This window comes from Silene latifolia, chromosome 11 (assembly GCF_048544455.1).
Source record: "Silene latifolia isolate original U9 population chromosome 11, ASM4854445v1, whole genome shotgun sequence".
NCBI lineage: Eukaryota > Viridiplantae > Streptophyta > Magnoliopsida > Caryophyllales > Caryophyllaceae > Silene > Silene latifolia.
Window position 1 is genome coordinate 37,393,307 of NC_133536.1, and position 21,551 is coordinate 37,414,857.

General features: G+C 34.1%; 1 protein-coding gene across 4 annotated transcripts; it reads left to right on the plus strand.

Moving 5' to 3' along the window:
* Nucleotides 1-6,564: 6,564 nt before the first annotated feature.
* LOC141611532 (uncharacterized) lies at nt 6,565-13,570 on the plus strand. 4 transcript variants are annotated; one of them, XM_074430092.1, is made up of 5 exons: nt 6,565-6,730; nt 7,932-8,351; nt 11,909-11,940; nt 12,060-12,975; nt 13,224-13,570. In XM_074430092.1, exons 2-4 carry the CDS (start codon nt 8,027-8,029, stop codon nt 12,942-12,944), a joined length of 1,242 nt encoding a protein of 413 aa, XP_074286193.1. In that variant the 5' UTR covers nt 6,565-6,730; nt 7,932-8,026; the 3' UTR covers nt 12,945-12,975; nt 13,224-13,570. The 4 variants fall into 4 exon arrangements, with proteins under 4 accessions (XP_074286193.1, XP_074286194.1, XP_074286195.1 ...); XM_074430093.1 differs by having other exon boundaries at nt 6,630-6,730; nt 7,915-8,351; XM_074430094.1 differs by lacking the exon at nt 6,565-6,730 and adding an exon at nt 6,743-7,124.
* The last annotated feature ends 7,981 nt before the right edge of the window (nt 13,571-21,551 follow it).

Genomic DNA, 21,551 nt, shown 5'->3' on the forward strand with positions numbered 1-21,551 from the left:
TCCAAAAGTGGCTCTTCCTTGTGGGATTTGGAACACCTTCCAAAAATAGACTCCGTCTCGATGTAATCCGTCTTTTGGAAACGCCGATAAAAATAAATAGATTACAAATGAATTACATAGCTATTTCTATTATACATTAATTAATAAAATAAATAAAACTATTAATTAATTACAAACCGACGATACGAGATCGTATTTAATTACAAACAAATCGATATTCCCATTCATTTCGGGTAATAACGATTAAAATAAACTAGGCCATACTAGGTAAAACAAGATAAATACTTTAAATAAATGACAATCATTCATTAAACTTAAATAAATATGCTTAAAATGCTGAAAAAATGATGTCAAAATCGCCCTATCTATCAATCGTTGGTATCCATCTCGGTTTTTGTGGATTTAATCGATTTTTAACATGTAAAAATCAATAATCAACTCTTAAATCTCATTTAAGTCCAAACTAATTCTCCAAACTGTTTTGAACCTCAAAATTAGTCCTCACTAATTTTATGATAAATAATTAGGTTGATTTGGTGATATTTTGCTAATTTAATCGATAAAATCATAATATTTAAGTAAAAATCCAAAATAATTGAAAAATTACCCAAACAATTGAAACAAAATTTTTTAATATTCTAGAACACTCCCAAGAACACCAAAATGACAGAAAAATTGCCCAAAAAATCCGGATAAATTTTATGAAGAAAAAGATCGATATTTATCGGTTTTTAACCACTAAAACCAATAAACATCAAAACAAAGTGAAAAAACACATGCAAAATAACTTTTAACATTTAAATAATATTTTTAAATGTACATAAATTTATCATGTGCAGAATCAAATGTTTCGAAATTATGATTAATTAATTTCACTTTTATCGACTTTTATCTCATCAAATCAATAAACATGCAAAAAATTCGAACCAACCTTCAACTTTTTGTATACAATCAGTAGAAAACATGCATGAAATACCATAAAAAAATCCATGCACCGAATCAACTTTTAACTATTTTTAGTCAATTTTTAACTAAAATACGGCACTTTGACACGGTTTTCTACCAAAAAAAACATTAAAAATAGCAAAATAAATTCAAAAATCACCAAAAAATACCACAAACCTTTTGAGATCAGTAGGTATGCATGTCCCAAAAATTTCATGCTAAAACCTCTTCTAACACCATTTTTGAGTTTTTATAAATTATCTCATAATTCATTAAAATGCTTAAAATCAACATGCAAATTACAAGCCTAGGCTCTGATACCACTTGAAAGATCATAGATCCATATTAGACTCTCTAATAAAAATTAAATTATCTCATAATTTATCATTTAGGTGATCTATGTAACATGCATGCAAATATGAAAGCATAAAAATGAAAGTATAAGGAAAAACAATTTCCTTACATAGATTTTGTGGTAAAAAGGGCACAATAAACTAGTTCACCTTACTAGCTTATTCTTGAGCTTATTCTAAATGGATGATCCTCCTTACTAATCTTCAAAGAGAAGATCTCCTTCTTATTGCACCCAAGAACTTACCCAAAAATAATAACAAGTATTAAACTAGAACTTGTTAATATTGAACCCTTGATATTATTTATAATATTACTAACAAGTCTTAGTAATAAAATTTATGTATACTAATAATCTTAGTAGTGATGAATAATTATTTTTAGAGAGAGGAAGATATTATGTTCACATGCAAAAACATCCAAAATGATGTAGTAAGAAAATGAACAATAGATGGAGTAAAAAGGAAGGAAAGTGGCGGGTGGAAAAATGGAGTGTTGGAGTGGACAAACTTTGTCTTATATTTTTCATCTTACATCACATGCAAAATCTTATATAAGATAACTTATGGTAGTATACAAAATCAGGTGAAATGATTATGTGAGTAATCATCCACTACTCTATTTTACACGGTCCACTTGCCCATTTACGGGTCCATGTTGGTTCTTATATTTGTCGCACAAATACGTGTAATTTTATTTTAAACATCGTTTTATGTTTAAATACTTCCATAATTAATTCGTCCAAATCACTCCGTAAATATACGTGTACCACTACACATATTATTTACGTACTAATATTAATCACATTAATAAATTAGTACAATTTTAGTGAATTAACAGTTAATTAACTAAAACCCGTCTCCCAAAATTTATTATTCAATTATCACATAATTAAATAATAACTGTCGTTCCTCGAGTTCGCAACTCGAATTCTCTCTTAAAATAATTGACTAACCTTTTAGTCTACAAATCAAGGGACTAAATAAATTGTATCTCATACAATTAATTAGTTGTCAATTGGGGTTCGTTCCTATAGGTGTGACCGAAAGGGGTCAGTTGATCACCGCCGTCTCACGACAATAACATCAAACTCTAGTCAGCCAACCGTTATAGATTTACGTTAATCAACTGACGAGGATCAAATAATTAAATATCTGATGACATTCCATTAATGAGATTTATTATGTTAACGCACTATTGTGGAGGACACTAACTCCAACAGTTCCGCATCCTTCCAACGTCTCGGACGTGGCCTATGAGTACTCGTCTCCTTTATCGATCGACTTTGGCTTCTAAATGCATAAATGGGTTCCAAATCTACAATAGACATGAAACATACCCAAGGTAGAAAATACAGGAGGAAAAACAATAAAATAATCAAATAAACGCATAAAAATGCGTGCCAATCATGAGAATAAACGCATATAAAAGGCATGCATCATCGCTCTTATACCTCTTTCTAACACTCCCTTCTTACCCGTCCAAGGTAATCAGAGGATGTTACCATCTCAGTTTTCCGAGGCGGTGATATCAGAATTACTATTAAGAAACTCTTTTCGACAAGTTTTTAGTGAATTACATATGAATAAATGAATGAATGACAAATGTAAACTAAGTCATATACAACTCGACCAATATTTATGTCATCCAACTATGCAACTCGACTCTAACTCCAAAGCGCGGCCCAAACCTCGAACCCCGATCACGTCAACACGCAAAATCTGTACTTAAAATATGATCAGAAATATCATATGGATCGACACAGGCCACCCCTGAAATAGGTGACAATCACACACAACCCAAAACACGTCAGTTTTGATAAATAAAGACATAAGACACTAGACGATACGTAAATATGCAACATGGTATGCCAATGACAAACATAAGATACTATTATGCAATCACTAAAGCGGTACCAGAACACACCCAGACATACCCACAACCCAGTGACGGCACCGCAACACCACCCACCAAACAGCCGGACCTCAGTCCGTAATAAGGTACTCGAGACACGCCCGTGGTACCGGGCCCGGAAGCCAACCAGATCCTCTGCCAGACGTCGTGCCTCAACCACACGCGTACCTCCATAATCAAGTCATTAATGTGCACATCCTTCTTGGAGTGGGAAGCTCCAAGAGGTGACCCAAGCGTAAGACTGTCTCCCAACCATCTTACGTCTCCTCAACAACTAGGTATCGTTACCAAACTCCGACATACACAAATATCACAACATTGTAATATGCAACACAATACCAAAATACAACTCATTATGACATACACTTCTCAAATGTGCTATAAACATCCAATCCTCCATTACCCTGATTCATAGAGTCGCCATAACTCAATATCATGTTATAATGTATTTCCGACACTACATGAGATTCACAATCATCCTCAAATACTCTTATATGATGCAATACGACTCATGCTAAGTAAAACAATGACAAAAGACATATTAGCAAGTATACACATTATCAAAACCGAGTATGATAAACCTACCTTTTAACAATCGTCGTGAGCTACCCGAATCCGACTCGATTCTGTCTCATGAAACCTTCACGTCCTATATAAATCACATAATACAATCACAATACATCCCACACTATTATACAATACAAAACCCCTTATTATTAGCCATATTACACATACTAATTATTACTTAATTACCCATAACAAAACCCCCAAACGTTGGAGTTTATACTAATTTATAAAGAATAGATCTCAACTTGCAAGGTGACAGGAATGAAGGATAAGGTGAGCAATAAATTTGAAGATGATTGGAACCGTTCTTTAACTGTTGTTGCTAAAAGCCTAAAATGATTAAAGATACTCTAACATGATTTATTATGTATATTAACTTAATATACATTCAAATCATCACTTATATTAATTATTTATAAATAAAAAACGATTTTTAATTTTATTTTAAAGAAATATACAAAATTGGGCAAGCCCATGGGCCAGACACGGTCAGGGCATGTGGTTGGTCGGGTCAAGAGTGGGGCACAATGGGGAAATGGATTTCGGGCATGGCACGACACGACATGACGGCCCGATTGATCGTGCCAAAATTTGGGCTTGGTACAACGGGCTGACACGAAACACGACCTGACACGGCCCGACCCATTACATGGTCTACCAATAACACTTATTTTTCTTTTTTTGGTGTAAATCATCCGGTTTATTCCGGATTTGAGTCGGGTAGGACCACTAGGGTGTTAAAGCTCTCCCTCATGAGTTTTAAGTGACTTTTAACACTGCTTCATTTCCAGAGCTCAAATAGACCTGATTAAGCTAGATCAACCCCTTACAAGTTGATCTAAGTGCTCGTATTTAATTGGTTACCTACAACACTTCTTAACGCCGTTAAAGACAACTCTCCCTCTACGCGACCGATACAAAGACACTAAGGCCCTGTTCTTTTGGATCAAATTGTCTCAATCAATCAATCAATCAATCAATCAAATCGAATGGAGTGAATCAATCAAATCAACTTAATGGAGTGAATCAATCAATCAATCAATCGAATCGAATCAATCAATCAATCAATCAATCAAATAATAATAATAAAAAGATTATATTAATAATAATAATAATAATAATAATAATAATAAATATTATAATAAAAATAATACTAATACTAATAATAAATATTATTATAATATTATTCATTAATAATAATATATTAATATAATCTAATAATAATAATCTAATAAGATATATAAATAATAAAATATTAATATAATAATAAATAAAGTAATAATAATAATATATTAGTTATAATAATGATAACATTATTATTAATAATATAATATATTAATAATAATAAATAAAAAATAAATAATATAATAATAATAATAATAATAATAATAATAATAGGTCTAATATAATAACTTATTAACATAATAATATTAAATATAATAATAATAATAATAAATAAGTGATTAACAATATTAATATTGAGTATATTAATAAAATAATAAATATTAAATAATAACTTATTAATATAATAATATTAAATATAATAATAATAATAAATATGTTATGAATAATATTAATAATAATAAATATATTAATAAAATAATAAATATAATATAATAATAATAATAATGATAATGATAATAATAATAATAATAATAATAATAATAAATGTATTAAATATAAATATAATAATATAAACAATACGAATTAATTATTAATAAATATAATAGTAATATAATAAATATAAAAATAATAATATAATAATAATAAAAATAGTAAACACATTAATATAAAAATAATAATAAGAATATCAATAAGAATAATAATAGTAATGTTGAATCGAATCAATCAATCAATGATCTCAATCAATCAATCAATCAATCAATCAATCAATTGAGTTGAATCAATCAATCAATCGAATGGAGCCGAATCAAATCGAATCGATTAGAATCAAATTAAGTCAAAAAATGAAAAATTTCTAACAAGTAAAACAATGCCACACTAATGCCAAGTGTGAATGATACTCAAACGTTAACGTAACGCCATGAATATTCATTTCATTTCACCTTTAAAATAATGTCTCACGTACACACCATTACACACTCAACTAGGGATGGCAATGGGTAGGGATGCAGGTAGGGTCCGCCTGACCCTTTACCCGACCCGAGATTTTTCCTTTGGACCCGTGCATCTTCACCTGGACACTGCAAGGGTCTAAAATTTGAAGACCCATACCCGACCCTATGGGTAAGAGTAGGGTCTCGGGTCTACCCGGGTCCGAGTTTTAAACTTTAAGAATAAAGATTAACAATGCATGAGGTTTATAATATTAAAAAAAACATTCATACTACTTTAACATTATGAGTTTATTAATCTGCCAGTTAATGGTGGTTGTCGGTTCTGCATATTAGAGAGGTGGTTGTCGATCGCGTATCGTCTTTGTGGTGGTGGTTTTCTTGTGTCGATGGTGGAGTGGTGGTATTGTCAGAAGAGTTTGGAGTTTGGTTGGGTTTTATCACTTTATGGGATGAGGGAAGAAAAAAACTTTAGTTGGGTTTCTACATCGACAAATATGAATTCAAAAAAGTTGTAATTTTGATTTTTTTCTTTAATAAAGGGTCTAAGGGTCGGGTATGGAGTCTCATAACTTGACCCGGGCCCGACCCTAAATATTTTCTTAAGACCCATACCCGACCCATACCCATCGGGTTTGAAAAATTGAGGCCATACCCAACCTCCAGGTCCCGACCTCAGTGCCCCGTCGATCCCCGACCCACTGCCATCCCTACACTCAACGCACCTAAACTACAACAACAACAACTAAAACTAAATTAAAATAAACTAAAAAAAACGCAACACGAAAACTAATTACCATCATATTCTCTCTCTCTTCTCCCTTTCTTCCTTCTGGCGCGTCACCCCAAATAATAAAAATAAGACACTTCATTTTCTGGTAATTTTTATAGCCTTTATTTTATTTATTTCTCCGATTTTTCTGGGTTTTATTGTTTTTATTTAAATTATTGTTCACTGAGATTAGTACAAGTATTATTATTACTACTATGTTGAAAATTGTTAGTGTATTTTGTGTGTTTGATGTGGTTAGCAAGATTTTTGGTAACTGAATCATAAATCATGATTTACTTTTTTTTTTTAAAATTATTTAAATTTTAATTAGTTACTCCATTTTCACTTGACCTGATGTAATTAGCCATTAATTCCGGATCTTATGACCAAATTTTATGTCTTTGATCAACTAATTTTTGGGTTTTTTATTTAAAAAATAATTATTTAAATCTGAAAACCTCACTAGTTTCTACTCTACTTGCTTCTTCTATCTCTTCAAGGTTTTAATCTAGACTTCTCTCTCTCTCTCTTTTTTTTTTAAATTCATTTTTAATGTTTATTTTGAATGTTAGTTGTGGTTGTGGAGTGAATATTTTATTGGGGTTTTGATCGTGTTTAATAATCTGTGGTTTGACTGTGTATTATGATTGATTGATTCAGGGTATCTAGTTGTGATTTCTGAATTGTTATTTTTAATTGGAAATATTAGATATTTGAATGTTATGAAAGACGATTAGATTATGAATTTAGAATCTTATTTTGAGTAGTTTGCATTTCTGGATTTGAAGTTTTGAACTATACCATTTTCGCCTTTGTCGTCGTAGAAAATCCGGTACTTTTTCCGGGTCAATTTTGGATTTTGCATAAGAAAGTCAATTTTCAATATTTTGCTCAAGTTATGCTGTGATTGATTGTTTCGTCAATTTCGGGTGGGGTGTCTTGAATTTTAGATTCAAGTAGGGATAGTAAAATTGGTGGGTTCATGTATATATAGCAAAATGTACTCAAACTTGCATTTTACACCGTAAATTCCAAAACCTGTGGGGTATTGAGAATCAACACATCAATACATCCCTATGACAATGTTTGTGTACATCTTTTGCCCTTTGATGTATGTTGGCCTGTGTTTAGGTATCATAAAAGCTACGGAGTACGTGGCGTAAAATTGGAATTATTTGCACTGCACATTTGTTAAGTAATCCTATGGTAGATAGGTTAGAACTTATGAGTTGTACAAGTAGGTTACCAACATGCATTACCATTTATAGGGTTTCGTCTTATTCATAGTAGATTCATATCCTTTTCAGGAAACTATCTGTGTTGGGGACGTGATCAACCGTTCTAGGACTGGTCAACATAAAGTGGATGATTGGAACTTAAATCTTTTGATATATAAGCAAGTATGGGAGCTGCTTGTTGTGTTGCTGCAAGAGACAGAACCATACACCATGGATCTAGTGATGACATTGTGCATAGGAATATTAGGCACTCAGCGTCATGGAGTTTTCGATGGGATAGTCGAGTTGGTGTAGCTGGTGAAGACAGTTCTATTGGCTGGATGTCTGATGTGGCTAGAAGAAATGATGAGCTGGATGTAAAATCTGCAACGGATGTGTCGGCACATGTGTCAGATGGTGGTAGTTCATTGGAGAGCTATCAAACGAGTACTTGGCGCAAGTCTCCACTGAGCCATGAAGGCACTGAGAACGTCGGGTCTTCGGCCTCTGGTAAAGTCTCAACCTTTGCTTTGTAGATATAAAAGTAGGAAACTCTAGGTCGTTGTCAATCTTCACTCTTTTATTGTAGCTCTATCCAACATTATTGTGGGGTTTCTTGAAATACAATCATTTGAATTCCTTGATTCTACGCATATGAACATATATAGTAAAGCATTATCATTATGATCTTGTTCGTGTGTGACTTGTGTTTTATTCCATCTGTTTATCCAAGGTATTTGATTTGCTAGTCGTATTTAGTGATCCCTGAAGGTTGTTCAATTTGGCGGCTTAAGTTAGGATTTAGTTGGACCTGGCCAAACGACAACTACAAGCTTCTGTGTATGTTGTCCTTTGTTTCTCAACTAGGGAGGCTGGTTTGTAGTCTCTGAATGGATAATCTAGTCATTGCTGCTTATGGGATTTGGTTGCGTTCATTGATTGTTTGTGTTTCTGTAACTGTCTTGACCTTGTGAAAATAAGATGTGGTTGTGGAAACTGGAAATATGACCTCGTTTACCTTGAATGACCTCATATTGTTGTTTGTGTTTTTTTTTTCCTGGGAGGGGGGATGGTTCAAGGATATTTGCAGGTGAGTAGGCGTGATATATTCGTTCCTAAATTTTAGGATCAGTGGTCAAGCATTACCATTTATAATAGGGATTTACGAAGCGCTCCATTTTAACACATCCCTTATTTTCTTGGATATTCCTCCCTTACTAAACTTTTTGATGTCAACTCTCTCTAAAGTCACTTTCCTGCGTAATAAAAGCCTACTTTTCTGCTATGGCCGCCAAAAACACGTGATTTTTGTTACTATTCCCGATTAGTTTGTTTAGTCCTACTTTCCAAGTCACTTTTTTTTTTACGAACAACTCTTTTCGTAGCACTTATTGTCTACTCAAAATTTAGGAGGAATGGTTAGACGCGAATAAAGTAACATGACCACCTTAGTGCCTCATGGGCTCCTGTGAATAGCCGGCCAGGGGGTGTAAGATGTACTCCGCCTAATCCTTGTGTCAGAGAAAGGACGACAAAATCCAGAAAAATGGCGAAAAAAGACAAGTTTTGCATTTAGCTTTGGTACCCGATGCCAGAAACTTGACTGTTAAAATGTTTTTGACTGAAAAGTGAGTTACACGAGAATTAAGAACATTTAAGTATAAAACTTTTAAAAGGAGTGAATTTGCAAGAAATGGATTAAAAGGGAGGGGCTTCAAAATCTCTTGTTTCAAAAGGTAGTGCTAGACAATTGATCCTAAAATGTACTCCGTATGATTCTCTGATATATTTTCGAGGCAGTAAAAGATATATTTCACTGTGTTATTTTCTACTGCCCTGGAAGCTTATTTCATGTTATGATGTTTATGTATTTGGCTGGTGTGTACTGTGTAGGAAATTACTGTTTTGAGCTTTTAGAAACTAAATTAAGTTCATGTCAGCCGAAAACCTGATATTTTCGTTCCTGCAACCACTTCCTGTTGTGTCTAATTGTGTAGTTGGGGCATCTTATAAGATACTCCCTCTCACTTCTCTGGATTCATATCTCTTTCCGCTTTGATTCATACCATTTCCTAAAACGACAAAAAATAAACATCTCAAGTGACCCATATACCTTTTATATACCCCCCCCCCCCCCCCCCTCCCTCCCCCTCCCTCTCTCCTAAATCTCAACCTCACCACCAAACTGAACATCACCTCCACCAACAGTACCTCCTCATATCCGTAACAACCCTCCACCATATACCCCTCACTGCTCATAGGCCACCATGTCGTCACCTACTCACCTCCATCACCGACAATGTACCTCTCGTGGCCACTTAATCTCACCTTCAACATCTGGTCAACCACTCGACACTCAGATCTCATACCAGCACCATCTCAAGCTCCACTAAGCCACCTCCCTACACCCACCTTAACCACCACCATTTCGACACTCCTTCACCGGACCTAAACCACCACCCATCCCCACGTAACCCACCCCTTAACCACGAGATGGATTCTCAGTCTCATTTTTGCGTTATTCTTGTGCCCCATTATCTCTATCTTCTGACACATCATCGTCTTATGATTGTGTCATCCTCTTATGATTTTTGTTGATGTGTAGAATAAAGAGGTTAGGGGACATGATACTGAGACAGAGGATTCAACCTCCTTAACCACTAGTTACAAGCCTTGAAAAACCATTCTCCGCCTATGAAACCCACTTCCCACCCTCAAAAACCCGGGTGAGGGCTTCGTGGGTGGGGATGAGTTTTTTGGGGATGGGGTTACTAGTGAAAGTGGGTTGTGGTGGTCGAAGGTGGGTTGAGTTTGGTGGTCAGAGTCGGAGGTCAGGTTTCATGGTGGGGTGGCTTTGGTGGTCGGAGGGTAGGGGAGGAGCACGACATTGTCGAGGGTGGGGAGAATTTCGTCTCCCTGGTGAGGGATTATTCCGACGCAGCCGGTGTTTTGTAGTGGGTGGCGGGATAGGGTGAATGAGTGATGTCAGAGGGTGGGGTTTCGGTGTGGTAGGATGGATAGGGTAGGGTAGAAGGATGATTGTCAAACGAGTAGGTGGGAGGAGTACTATGAGTAGGTGCCTAGGTGGGAGGGGTTACATCACTAGGTGGGAGGGGGCATTATAGTCATTCCATTACTTACCTTAATATATGTGCTATTTGAAAATGGTACCTATCCACAGAATGTGAGGGAGTACCATGTTGTCGATTATATTACTTAATTTGTACCCAAAAAAATAATAATATTACTTAATGAGAATTAGAGGCTGTGAAAGTACTTAGGCATCTAAGCCTGTCAAATCTCTGTTTCACAAAGAAATTGAGAAATCACATCTTTATATTTAGCTTGCTCACTTGTGGTAAAACACTTGCATATGTTGACTGACTTTAGCAGCAAATTATGTTACAACTATTCTTACATAAGATGGCCTTTCCATAAGACACTGCTCAAGCGGATTCCACCGTCTTCAAAAGTGAGGCTTTTAAACATCAAATTTACTATGCTACATTGTTGTCATAGTCTATTTACTCCGACTTGTTATGTTATCTCATATACGCTTGTCCAACACTTAATACTACGACATGTGTATGAGACTTAGACATTTCATCTTAAACCAAAAACATGAAATATTTTTCATAAAATAGACGAGTCTGACTCTTGGACACATACCCATATGGGGTACTTGTTAACTGAGTGTGATTAAATAGGTCATACTTACTTTTAAAATTCTGTTCCATGTAAGAATACATATTAAACGGAATACTAGTTATTCCTCGTTGGTAATTTATCTCTGACTAGGTGTAATGGATGTATCTTTTAGCAATATATATGTGCATGTAATCTTTTATGTTTTGCGTTGTGTGTATATTTGCCAATACATGGAAAGAGAGATTCTAATTTGCATCTGCGTGACAAACTTTCAGCTTGGTCATTCCCTTTCATGTTAATTAGCTAAACGACTTCACTTCAAGCATATACATAGGCTTGTATTCCATTCATTGCATGGTTACCTTAAATGTTTGATATTCTTTTTTGATTCACGAATTTTCTGATTGTTGTGCTGACAGATCAATTTAACCCAAGGAATGCCCCGAGAGAGGTACGGAGTAATTTTTTTCCCCTAGCTATAATTCTCTCTCTTTTTTTTTTTATAGAAAATTTCCTTCTCTGTATTAAAGTCTTGAGTAATTTGCCTTTCCAACACTTATTTTTTATTAGGTGAAAACAGAATCACCGCAGGTTACCCTCCCAGCTTCTGCTCAACAATCACCGTCAATCCATACGACTTCTCCATTATCTTCCCAAAGTAATCCTCTTCTGCCGTCAATAATTCGATCCAGGTTGGCTCATGGTTTGCCAGGACCCCATCGACCCCATCAGCCATCTTCAGTACACAGCTCTGGTAGAAACTCACCCATGGAAGAAAGGCATGCTCCTTCTGCTGCAAGCAATGAATCCACTCGAGGTTCTTTTGGTGGGTCCTCTAATGGCTGGTCAACACATGCCTTTGACCTCAGGTCTGCTTCACAGAGAGACCGGTGCTCTTTTGATAGTGATTCCTGCCGCTTAGGCCAGAATTCTAGGTCAACATCAGTAGATTTCTCAACATGCGGCATTTGCTCAAAGCGACTGTCTGAAAAATCTGTTTGGAGCAGCCAAAAATTTGTTGGTGGTAATGAATTAGCAGTGGTATCTGTTTTGATATGTGGGCATGTTTACCATGCGGAATGCCTTGAAACTATAACACCTGAAATCAACAAATATGACCCTGCTTGTCCAGTATGTACCTTCGGTGAGAAGCAAACTTTTAAACTCACTGGAAAAATGCTCAAGGCCGAAAAAGATTATAAAGCGAAAAATAGCAAAAAGTCGAGGAACCGAGCAGTAGAGAATGATGGGTCATTTGATTTTGATTATTGGAAAAGTAGCCCACTTGAAGGAAAGAGTCCTAAGCTGAGTAATAGTTCTAGCTTGAGGATTGCTTCAGCAAAACCTTTCTTGAAGCGACACTTCTCGTTCGGATCAAGGAGCAATAAATCAGTGTTAGAAAGCCCATCTATTAGGAAAAAGGGTTTGTTCTGGGCAAAGTCTAGCAGGGTGTGAGCATCTTTTTCTATAGTTTGAGATTACAAAGGTGAGGAATTCTGTTCCAAAATTTTACACAAACATAGGAGAGACGGTCTTACATGTGAGTCGAATCAATAGCCAAACAATTAAATGAGTGCTGCAAGTATTTGAATTTGTTTCACATGTGATATTGTCTCATACGAGACTTGTAAGAAATCGAGGCATCTGGCAGTTTGCTCTGCATTTTTCTTTTTAATGTGATCCAGGTTTAGCATATTTGCTCTTGTTTAAGCACTGTTTCATCTCAATTTGCAGGTTTTCTATGGGATTGCTTTGGTCATGTGAAGACTGTTCTCTTTTCGTTCTTGGTCATACAAAACGCAATGAGAACTGAATTCGGGTCGGTTCTCAGAGTCAGTACACCTTTGCCGTATAAGGTGATCTTGGTGGCTTCACACTGTAAAGGAGGATACAAAGGATATAGTAGTATATGATAAGAAGACAAGAAGTCTCACTAGCTAGGTGAATCAAATGTGTTCAGTGTACTAGCATCATTTTGGTTTCTGGTATTTTATTAATGTTAATGTACATCTACATTTGTTTGAAAACCGAAAATTGGATCACCATTTGGTATGGAATATATCATTCCAAGCTTCCGAACATCCCACACCAACTCACTCCATGGGAATTGATTTTTAAGATCCTTAATTGTTTACTTTTGCATTTCCCTTGGCAAGAGCATGATATTTGTGCTCTCTCGGAACTACTCCCTCCCATTCAACAAGTTCTTTACGTTGAGGAGTATTTTAATGAAATGTAAAGAATTTGTTGAATGAGAGCGAGTAGTTAATATAAACCCATAAGAGGCCTTTCTCATTAGGAACGATTAGTATCTGACGCTATATTAAGTCCGTTAACTGGATTAACAAAAATTGAAGATGTTTTAGTTTAGTAGTTAAGGTAATTTAGATAACAGATTTGAAGTTTGGATTTTCCTCTTCCCGTTATAGTAATAAGACGGTTTTATCAAAATGCTTGGTTTATTTTCACGAAACACTGTTTCTGGTAAGGAAATACTCATCAAATTGGAAATGAGGATGGTCTTTCTTCTGAGTGTTAGGAGCCATGTTGTTAAAATCGCGATCCGGATCATAGGATCGTACGATCCTACGATCCAAAAAGTGGAAAACGATTCAAATCGTCGGAGGATCGTTTTGGCGATAGGATCGGTATAGGATCGGTCAGGGTCGGGTAGGATCGTACATGATCGTGTAGGATCGATGGTAGGATCGTTCAGGATCGTAAAATGCTTATTTGTGCAACAAGTTTGTGAGTTGGTTATTCTTCTATACTTACAACTCTAAATTAAAGGTATATTAATTTTCATGCCCGTGCGTTGCACGGATACTAAAATAAGTTGCAACTATAATGTCTTGCATTACTTATTTTGAGTTTTATTAACAAATGAGGTAAAATAGAGAGAGAATGAAAATATTAATAGTGAGATATATTTACCTCTCAAATACAAACCAAAATCCCATAAACATAAGATAAATTTGAAACAAACTTATCATATTCCAATTTCCATATTTTCATCCCTTTTTTCTCCCTCCATCTTATTCCTTCTCTTTTCCTTTATATTTTTATTTTTGCAAACAAAGTGTAAGTAAGTTACATGACTTTAAATAAATCAATATTAATCAATTCAATATATAAATTATAGTCATCAAAACCCTCTTTTGTCATTCCTCATTTCTCTCATTTTCTTCCTTACTCATTTTTCCCTTTCCAATATTGTTTTTCCCCTCGTTATATAAAACGTACAAAGTAATGCGTTTATATACACTATACTTCAGATGCATTATTTAGCCTATATTTATCGTATGTTTACGTTTTCCATTTCCTCATAGTACTTCCTTTTTACCTTTTCAAATATTGTTCACCATATCAACTATTTTCCCACGTGCATTCACCCTTCCCAGTTCCCACCAAACTAAACAACCTAAACCCATCATATCAAACCCCATCCCTATCCGTGTATAATTTCCCCTATCGATATTTGCTTATATTATCTAAATTGCACTCTAAACCGTCAGGGATTAACCCACCTCTCAAGAGACTTACCCCCTCCCCAAAGGATTATTTCATAACAATAATCCAAACTATACCTCTTCTTCTTATATTAATCCATACTATTGTTTAACTCAAAAAAACCTGAACTATTACAACATTTAACTTACATTGAACTTTTGGAAGGAATACTTAGATAGCCGGTTCCTTTTTACTTATTTCCGTAATGCAGTACCTCTCTCCTCCCTTAATCAGAACAGTTAGTCTTGCTGAAGACGGGTTGGAACAAGTGACGGGTAATGCCACTCACAAAACGGATAGGGGGGACAAGGTGGGGGCAACCCCATGTGCTTCCCTCTCTCCTCTATTTGGGTCATTTGTGAGAGCAAATGGTATCCGTCACTCCAAAGTGACGGATATGTGCCGTCTTCAATGAGATTTTGTGTAATCAGAAACAAAACCTTTTTAATCAAAAACAAAACCCCTACAATTCCTTTAGGGGGTGTTTGGTTCACGCGTGGGTAAGGGTTTGGAATCGGGAATCATACATGGGTGGTATCGGGTTGGAACTTGATACCTCATACCTAGAGCTGATCATGGGCCGGGCCTATGCGGGTTTGGGCCGGGCCGGGGTGAAAAAAATGGCCCACGTGTGCGAGTTGGGCCGGACCGGGCCAAATGAGAGGGCCTATTTAGCGAGCCCAAGCCCAGCCCTTATGGGCTAAATCGGGTTTTTGGGCCTAAATGGGCTTTTCAGGCCCTAAAATTTACGACTTACCGAACGAGATAAGTAGTATAATACCTTCAACTAGTACTTTAAAAGTGCACTTAGTATAAAAAATCGTACAAAGTATGATGAAGTACATATGAATTAATCTTCAAAAATGGAATAAAAGACAATCATCGACACATTATAATGCTTAATCATATCTAGTAGATATGATTTATGATACGTAAACATCGCTTTTAAATCTCAATAAATATATACATGAGTTTATAAGGAATTATATATATAATTTACGCTACTTACACAGATTTCATAACAAAAATATTCCTTAATAATAAATATGGGCCGGGCCGGGCCAAAATTTGGGCCAAACGCTTAGCCCAAACCCGCCCCAAAAGTACATTGGGCTTTTTTGGGCCGGCCCATGGGCTTTTTTGGGCCAAAATAAAAGGCCCAAGCCCTTCAAAAAAGCGGGCTGGGCCGGGTCGGGCCAATGGGATTGGGCCATTTGATCACCTCTACTCATACCTTGTGTTTGGTTCAATTTTGGGGGTATGGGGTTAGAAACTTATCAAAGCTAAAAACTCTTCAAAATACAATATTTTTAATAATAATTTTTATACTATTAAATCATGTAGAGAAAATTTAATCAAATAAATATATAAAATGATTTTTTTACAATGGTTTTTATCAATTTTTAATATTTGTAATTTGATACCATGAGTATCAATCTCATACCCACCCCCCCTCCCCTCCGGTATGAAAACCCATACCTCATGGGTTTGAGGTATGGGTATCAAACCTTCAATTTTGTCAACCAAACACATGGTATGGGTTTGGTTCATTCTAAACCCATACCTCATACCTATATTGGGTGAACCAAACACCCCCTTAACCCGTTTAATGAATTCAATCTCTTAAATTAAATTCCCCTACTAAAAAACAAAACCCCTGATTGTTCAGTGGTGTTTTGCTAGAGACCTAAAGTTCTTAAGATTAAATTAAGGGTAAATTTAACCTGGGCGAAAATAGAAGAGAGAGAAGGATGGAGAAAGGAAAAGGAGTAATGGAAAAATAATCATATGTTGCTCGCAAAAACAAGGATGCGGAATCTGATTAGAAAGCCCATAGGTTTGTCGGATAATTATCAAAATTAAACTAGATCTTATAGTCATGCCATCATCGCTTATATTGTTTGCTTTCGTTGTTTCCCAATCTAATTCTATCGGATATGAAGAATTTACTGCATGTCTAGTGTATCACGAATATCCCCCATTCGGCCTAAACTTGTGATGCAGGATGAAGTTTTTTTCTTCTATTCTTGGAAGAGGGAGATTTTCATTTAATACCTCCATCAATTGTATTTTTGTCATCTGAAATAATATATTTGTCATCCTTTGAAAACATGCTTGGTAAGTTGCTCAAGCTCCATTCAAGAATTTAATGGTGATGGCAGTTTATTGTTTTCCATTTTCGCCATGTTATTGTTTTGATTAATTAGGAAATAGATGTGGGGAAATGGAGAAGAAAAAAATGGATGAATAAAGGGTTATTTCATGGGAATAATCCAAACTAAGCCTCATCTTCTCATATTAATTCAAACCAATGTTTAACCGAGAAAAATCCAATCTTTGACATCATTTAACTTGTACTGAACTGATGGAAGGGAAACCTGTACAACCGGTTTCCTTTGACTTTAAACCCTAATTTAGTCTGTAAAGTCCTTTATTTTATTTACAAAACAAAAACAACACATAACATAAACATATTAATTTCCCCTTAATCAAAAACCCTAAATTAATTTCCCCCAAATTGATTTTCCCCTTCAACCGTATCAAGTTCAGTATTAATGTTACTAGAAGGTGATAAAGATGATTCTAACTACACTGTAGCTTCAGCAAAAGAATCAATCCCTTGTTTTATCATATTTTTCCTTAATTTGCACATTTTCAATACTTCTATTTTCTCAGATTTTGAGTTTGTTGCACCCATTTTTGAAATATTTGGGGAAAAATCAGGGTTTTAGGAACTATAGTGTTGATTTGAACATGGGTAATGAAGTCCAAATATGGAGAGCGCAAGAGCTTGATGACATGATTTGGTATTTGCAGGATTCACAAAATTTGGATCTCAACAATTAGCAACTGACATATTCTCCTCTTTATTTTTTTCTTTTATTATTGCCCACTTTCTGATTTCCACCTTCACTACAACAACACCCAACCCATTCAATAAACCTATCAATATAACCAAAAAAGAGAAAACCCGACTCTACATTAGTATTCAAAATCCAACGACACCGACAACAATTGACATGTGTATACTTATGATATGAATTTGCAGGATGCACAAAATTGAGGAGTGACATAAGTTACTGAATTGGGGATTTGAGGTTTCAATTGGGGATTTAGGGAAACCGAGGAATGAATAAGTTTATTTGGGATTAATTTTTTTTGAGGGAAATGAAAGAAAAAGGCAGAATTTAAGTAATGAAAAAAAAGGAAGCAATTGGAGAGAATGAAGAAATGAAGAATGAAGAAAGTACTAGAAGATGAAGTAATGAAGAAAAGGAACCGAAAAAAAATAGAAAAGAAATGGACTCATAAAGTCACCTGTTGGAAAACTGGTGATACTAGGTAAATTATGGCCTCAGTTCAGTATAAGTTAAATGATGCCAAGGATTGGATTTTTCCCAGTTAAACAATAGTTTGGATTAATAGGAGAAGAGGAGCCTTAGTTTGGATTATTCTCATGAAATAACCCATGAATAAATGGAGAATGATAATGATGAAGGGAAAAGAAATAACACAAATAGACCCGGGGAAAAAAGAAAAAAAGGGACCCACACCAAAATGACCTTTAACATTACCGGTTATATCAGGTCAAATTTAGGGTGAGTTCAACGCAAGTTAAATGATATGATAGTTCAGATTTTTCTGAGTTAAACAATAGCATGGATTAATATGAGAAGAAGAGGCATAGTTCAGATTATTAATACTCTCTTTTGTCATTTCTTATTTGTCTATTTTTTTTTCTTACTCCCTTTTCCCTCTCTAATAGTGTTGTATTTTTTACTGTTATATAAAACATACATATTATATACTTATATATGGTTTCGTTTATATATCTAATACTTCAGAGAAACTTACCCCTTCAAATAATATAATATGTGGTTTTCTCCTTTTCTCATAGTACGACCTTCAAATAAAATATACATATTTACATGTTCTAATATTACCTCACCAAATCAGTTTGTCACGTGCATTTACCCTTCCTACCCAACTACCCAACCTAACCTTTTCTACCTAAGCCCATCTCTATCAACGAAGAATTCGCCCTATCGATATCTGCTTATGTTCCCTAAATTACACTCTTACACGTTAGAGATTAACCCTGCCCCTCGAGAAACTCACCCCCTCCCCAAAAACCCGCCATATCCCTACCCCTACCTCTCAAAAAAATACACATGCACAGTGAAGCCATCTCTTGCCCTATAATATTTAATTGATTGATATTAATCTTAGATTAAACTCCAGAAATTATAATCATTAAAACTCTCTTTTGTCATTTCCTATTTGTCTCATTTAGTTAAAGCCTAAAGAAAGAAAGAATATTAGTTATTGTGTGCAACTGTATAGTGCAAAAGATAAAAAAAGTGATCATTTTATGATAGACAGTGATAGCTATATGTCAAATGAGATAATTTTATAATATATTAGAAGTGGTAAATTTATAATAATGAAAGTGGTTAATTTTTGGAAAATGCAATGGCGATACCGGGTGGTACTCAAATTGAGCGACAGCCGCGATATTATTGTAATTTTCTTGGGTATTTTGCTTTCCCTCCATCAAAATTCGAAATTCAAATTAATGATTGTTAAAGGGTAATTTAGGAAACTAACATTAGTTAATTAATTATAAAAATAATGATAATAATAAATTATCTATAAAAAAACAAATTGATAGATTGTGTACGGTGGTTTGATGGAATCTAAACGTGATATTCAATCACAAATCCGGTAAATTTTTGGATATTAGTTGCAATCTTTGACAAAAAGTCAGTACTTGAGATATTAATGATTCAAATGTACCCCATAATCATCTTGCTTTCATGGTATCTTAGTCTTACGATCACACATTTTCGTGATCATTTTATGTTTGTTCTTCCATGTGAATGAACACAAAAAATTTAATGAACAAATATTTCATCTTTCGTTTGTACAATTGAACATACTTTTAACAATTATGAATCCGGTGGAGAAAATTTTTGTAAGGTATTTGTCATTTTACTTTTGACAATAAAATTCTCTCCTTGTTTTTGTTAATTGATTTTTTTAATTTGTTAATTGGTAAATGTATGCTTTGATGAAGATAGAGATGTGTTGTTATGATACGGATTGTGAATTACGGTTTTATCCTTTATGATATTGGCGCAAAAACGAAATTTAATTTTTAATTTTTTATTACTTTGTATTTTTTTTATTAGGGTATTAATGAGTTTTGGTAACACCCGGTGTCGCCCTAACACTTCCCTTAATTTTTAACATGAAGTAATTTTTTTTTTATAAAATGGATCTTAATTGAAAAAATTATAAATAATACACCCTTAAACGTTAGAGATTAACCCTACCCCTCGAGAAACTCACCCCCTCCTCAAAAACCCGTCAAACCCCTACCCCTACCTCTCAAAAAAATACACAAGCACAGTGAGCCATCTCTGGCCCGATAAGATTCATGTCCTACCCATAATGAATAAGACAATTTTAAATAGGTTTATATTTAATTGATTGATATTGAGCTTAGATTAAACTTTAGAAATTATAATTATTAAAACTCTCTTTTATCATTTCCTATTTGTCTCATTTAGTTAAAGCCTAAAGGAAGAGAGAATAGTAGTTATTGTGTCTAATTGCATGGTGCAAAAGATAAAAAAAAGTGATCATTTAATGATAGACAGTGGTAGCTATATGTTAAAATAAGATAATTTTATAATATTTTAGAAGCGCGAAAGTGGTGATTAGCCCCCAAAACTTTAACCAATTGTGAGATTATGCCCATAACTTACAAATGCAGTAATTATGCCCCATAACTTAGATAAAAAGTGAAATTCAACCCAACTTTTTATTTTCAACCAAAATTGCACCAAAAAATTCAATTTCATTCATCAATGCAATTTATAAGTATACAATAAAATTTACCAAAAATTTAAAATTGTGTATGTAATTTATTACACATTGTTGGAAACAAATATTTGAATGAATTAAATAAAATTGAAAACTTGAAAACGTATCTCATATATATGTGAATTATAATAAAATTAGTAAAAAAATATTAAAAATATTCTAAAAATTATGTTAGTAAATTAAATAATACTTTTAAAATGTTAATAATTATTTAGTGTACAATGAACTTATTTATAAAATGATTTAATGATATGATTTAAGTTGAAAAGAGAAATTGAGTTAGATTTCACTTTTTGACAAAGTTATGAGGCCTAATTACTACAATTGTAAGTTATGGGGCTTAATCTCACAATTTGCTAAAGTTATGGGGGCTAATTACCACTTTCGCGATTTTAGAAGTGGTAAATTTATAATTATGAAAAGTGGTTAATTTTTAACATAAAGTAGTATTTTTTTTTTATAAAATGGGTTTTAATTGAAAAGGTTGTAAATAATTAATTTATATAAGTGGATAATTTTCTAATTTTAATAGGAAAAAATTTAATTATTTCCTAATTTTAATAGGAAAACATAAGTCTTTAATAATAATAAGTGTATAATTTTTTAATTGTAATAGGAAAACATCAAAAAAAAGCCTGAAATAGATATATATATATATTGATT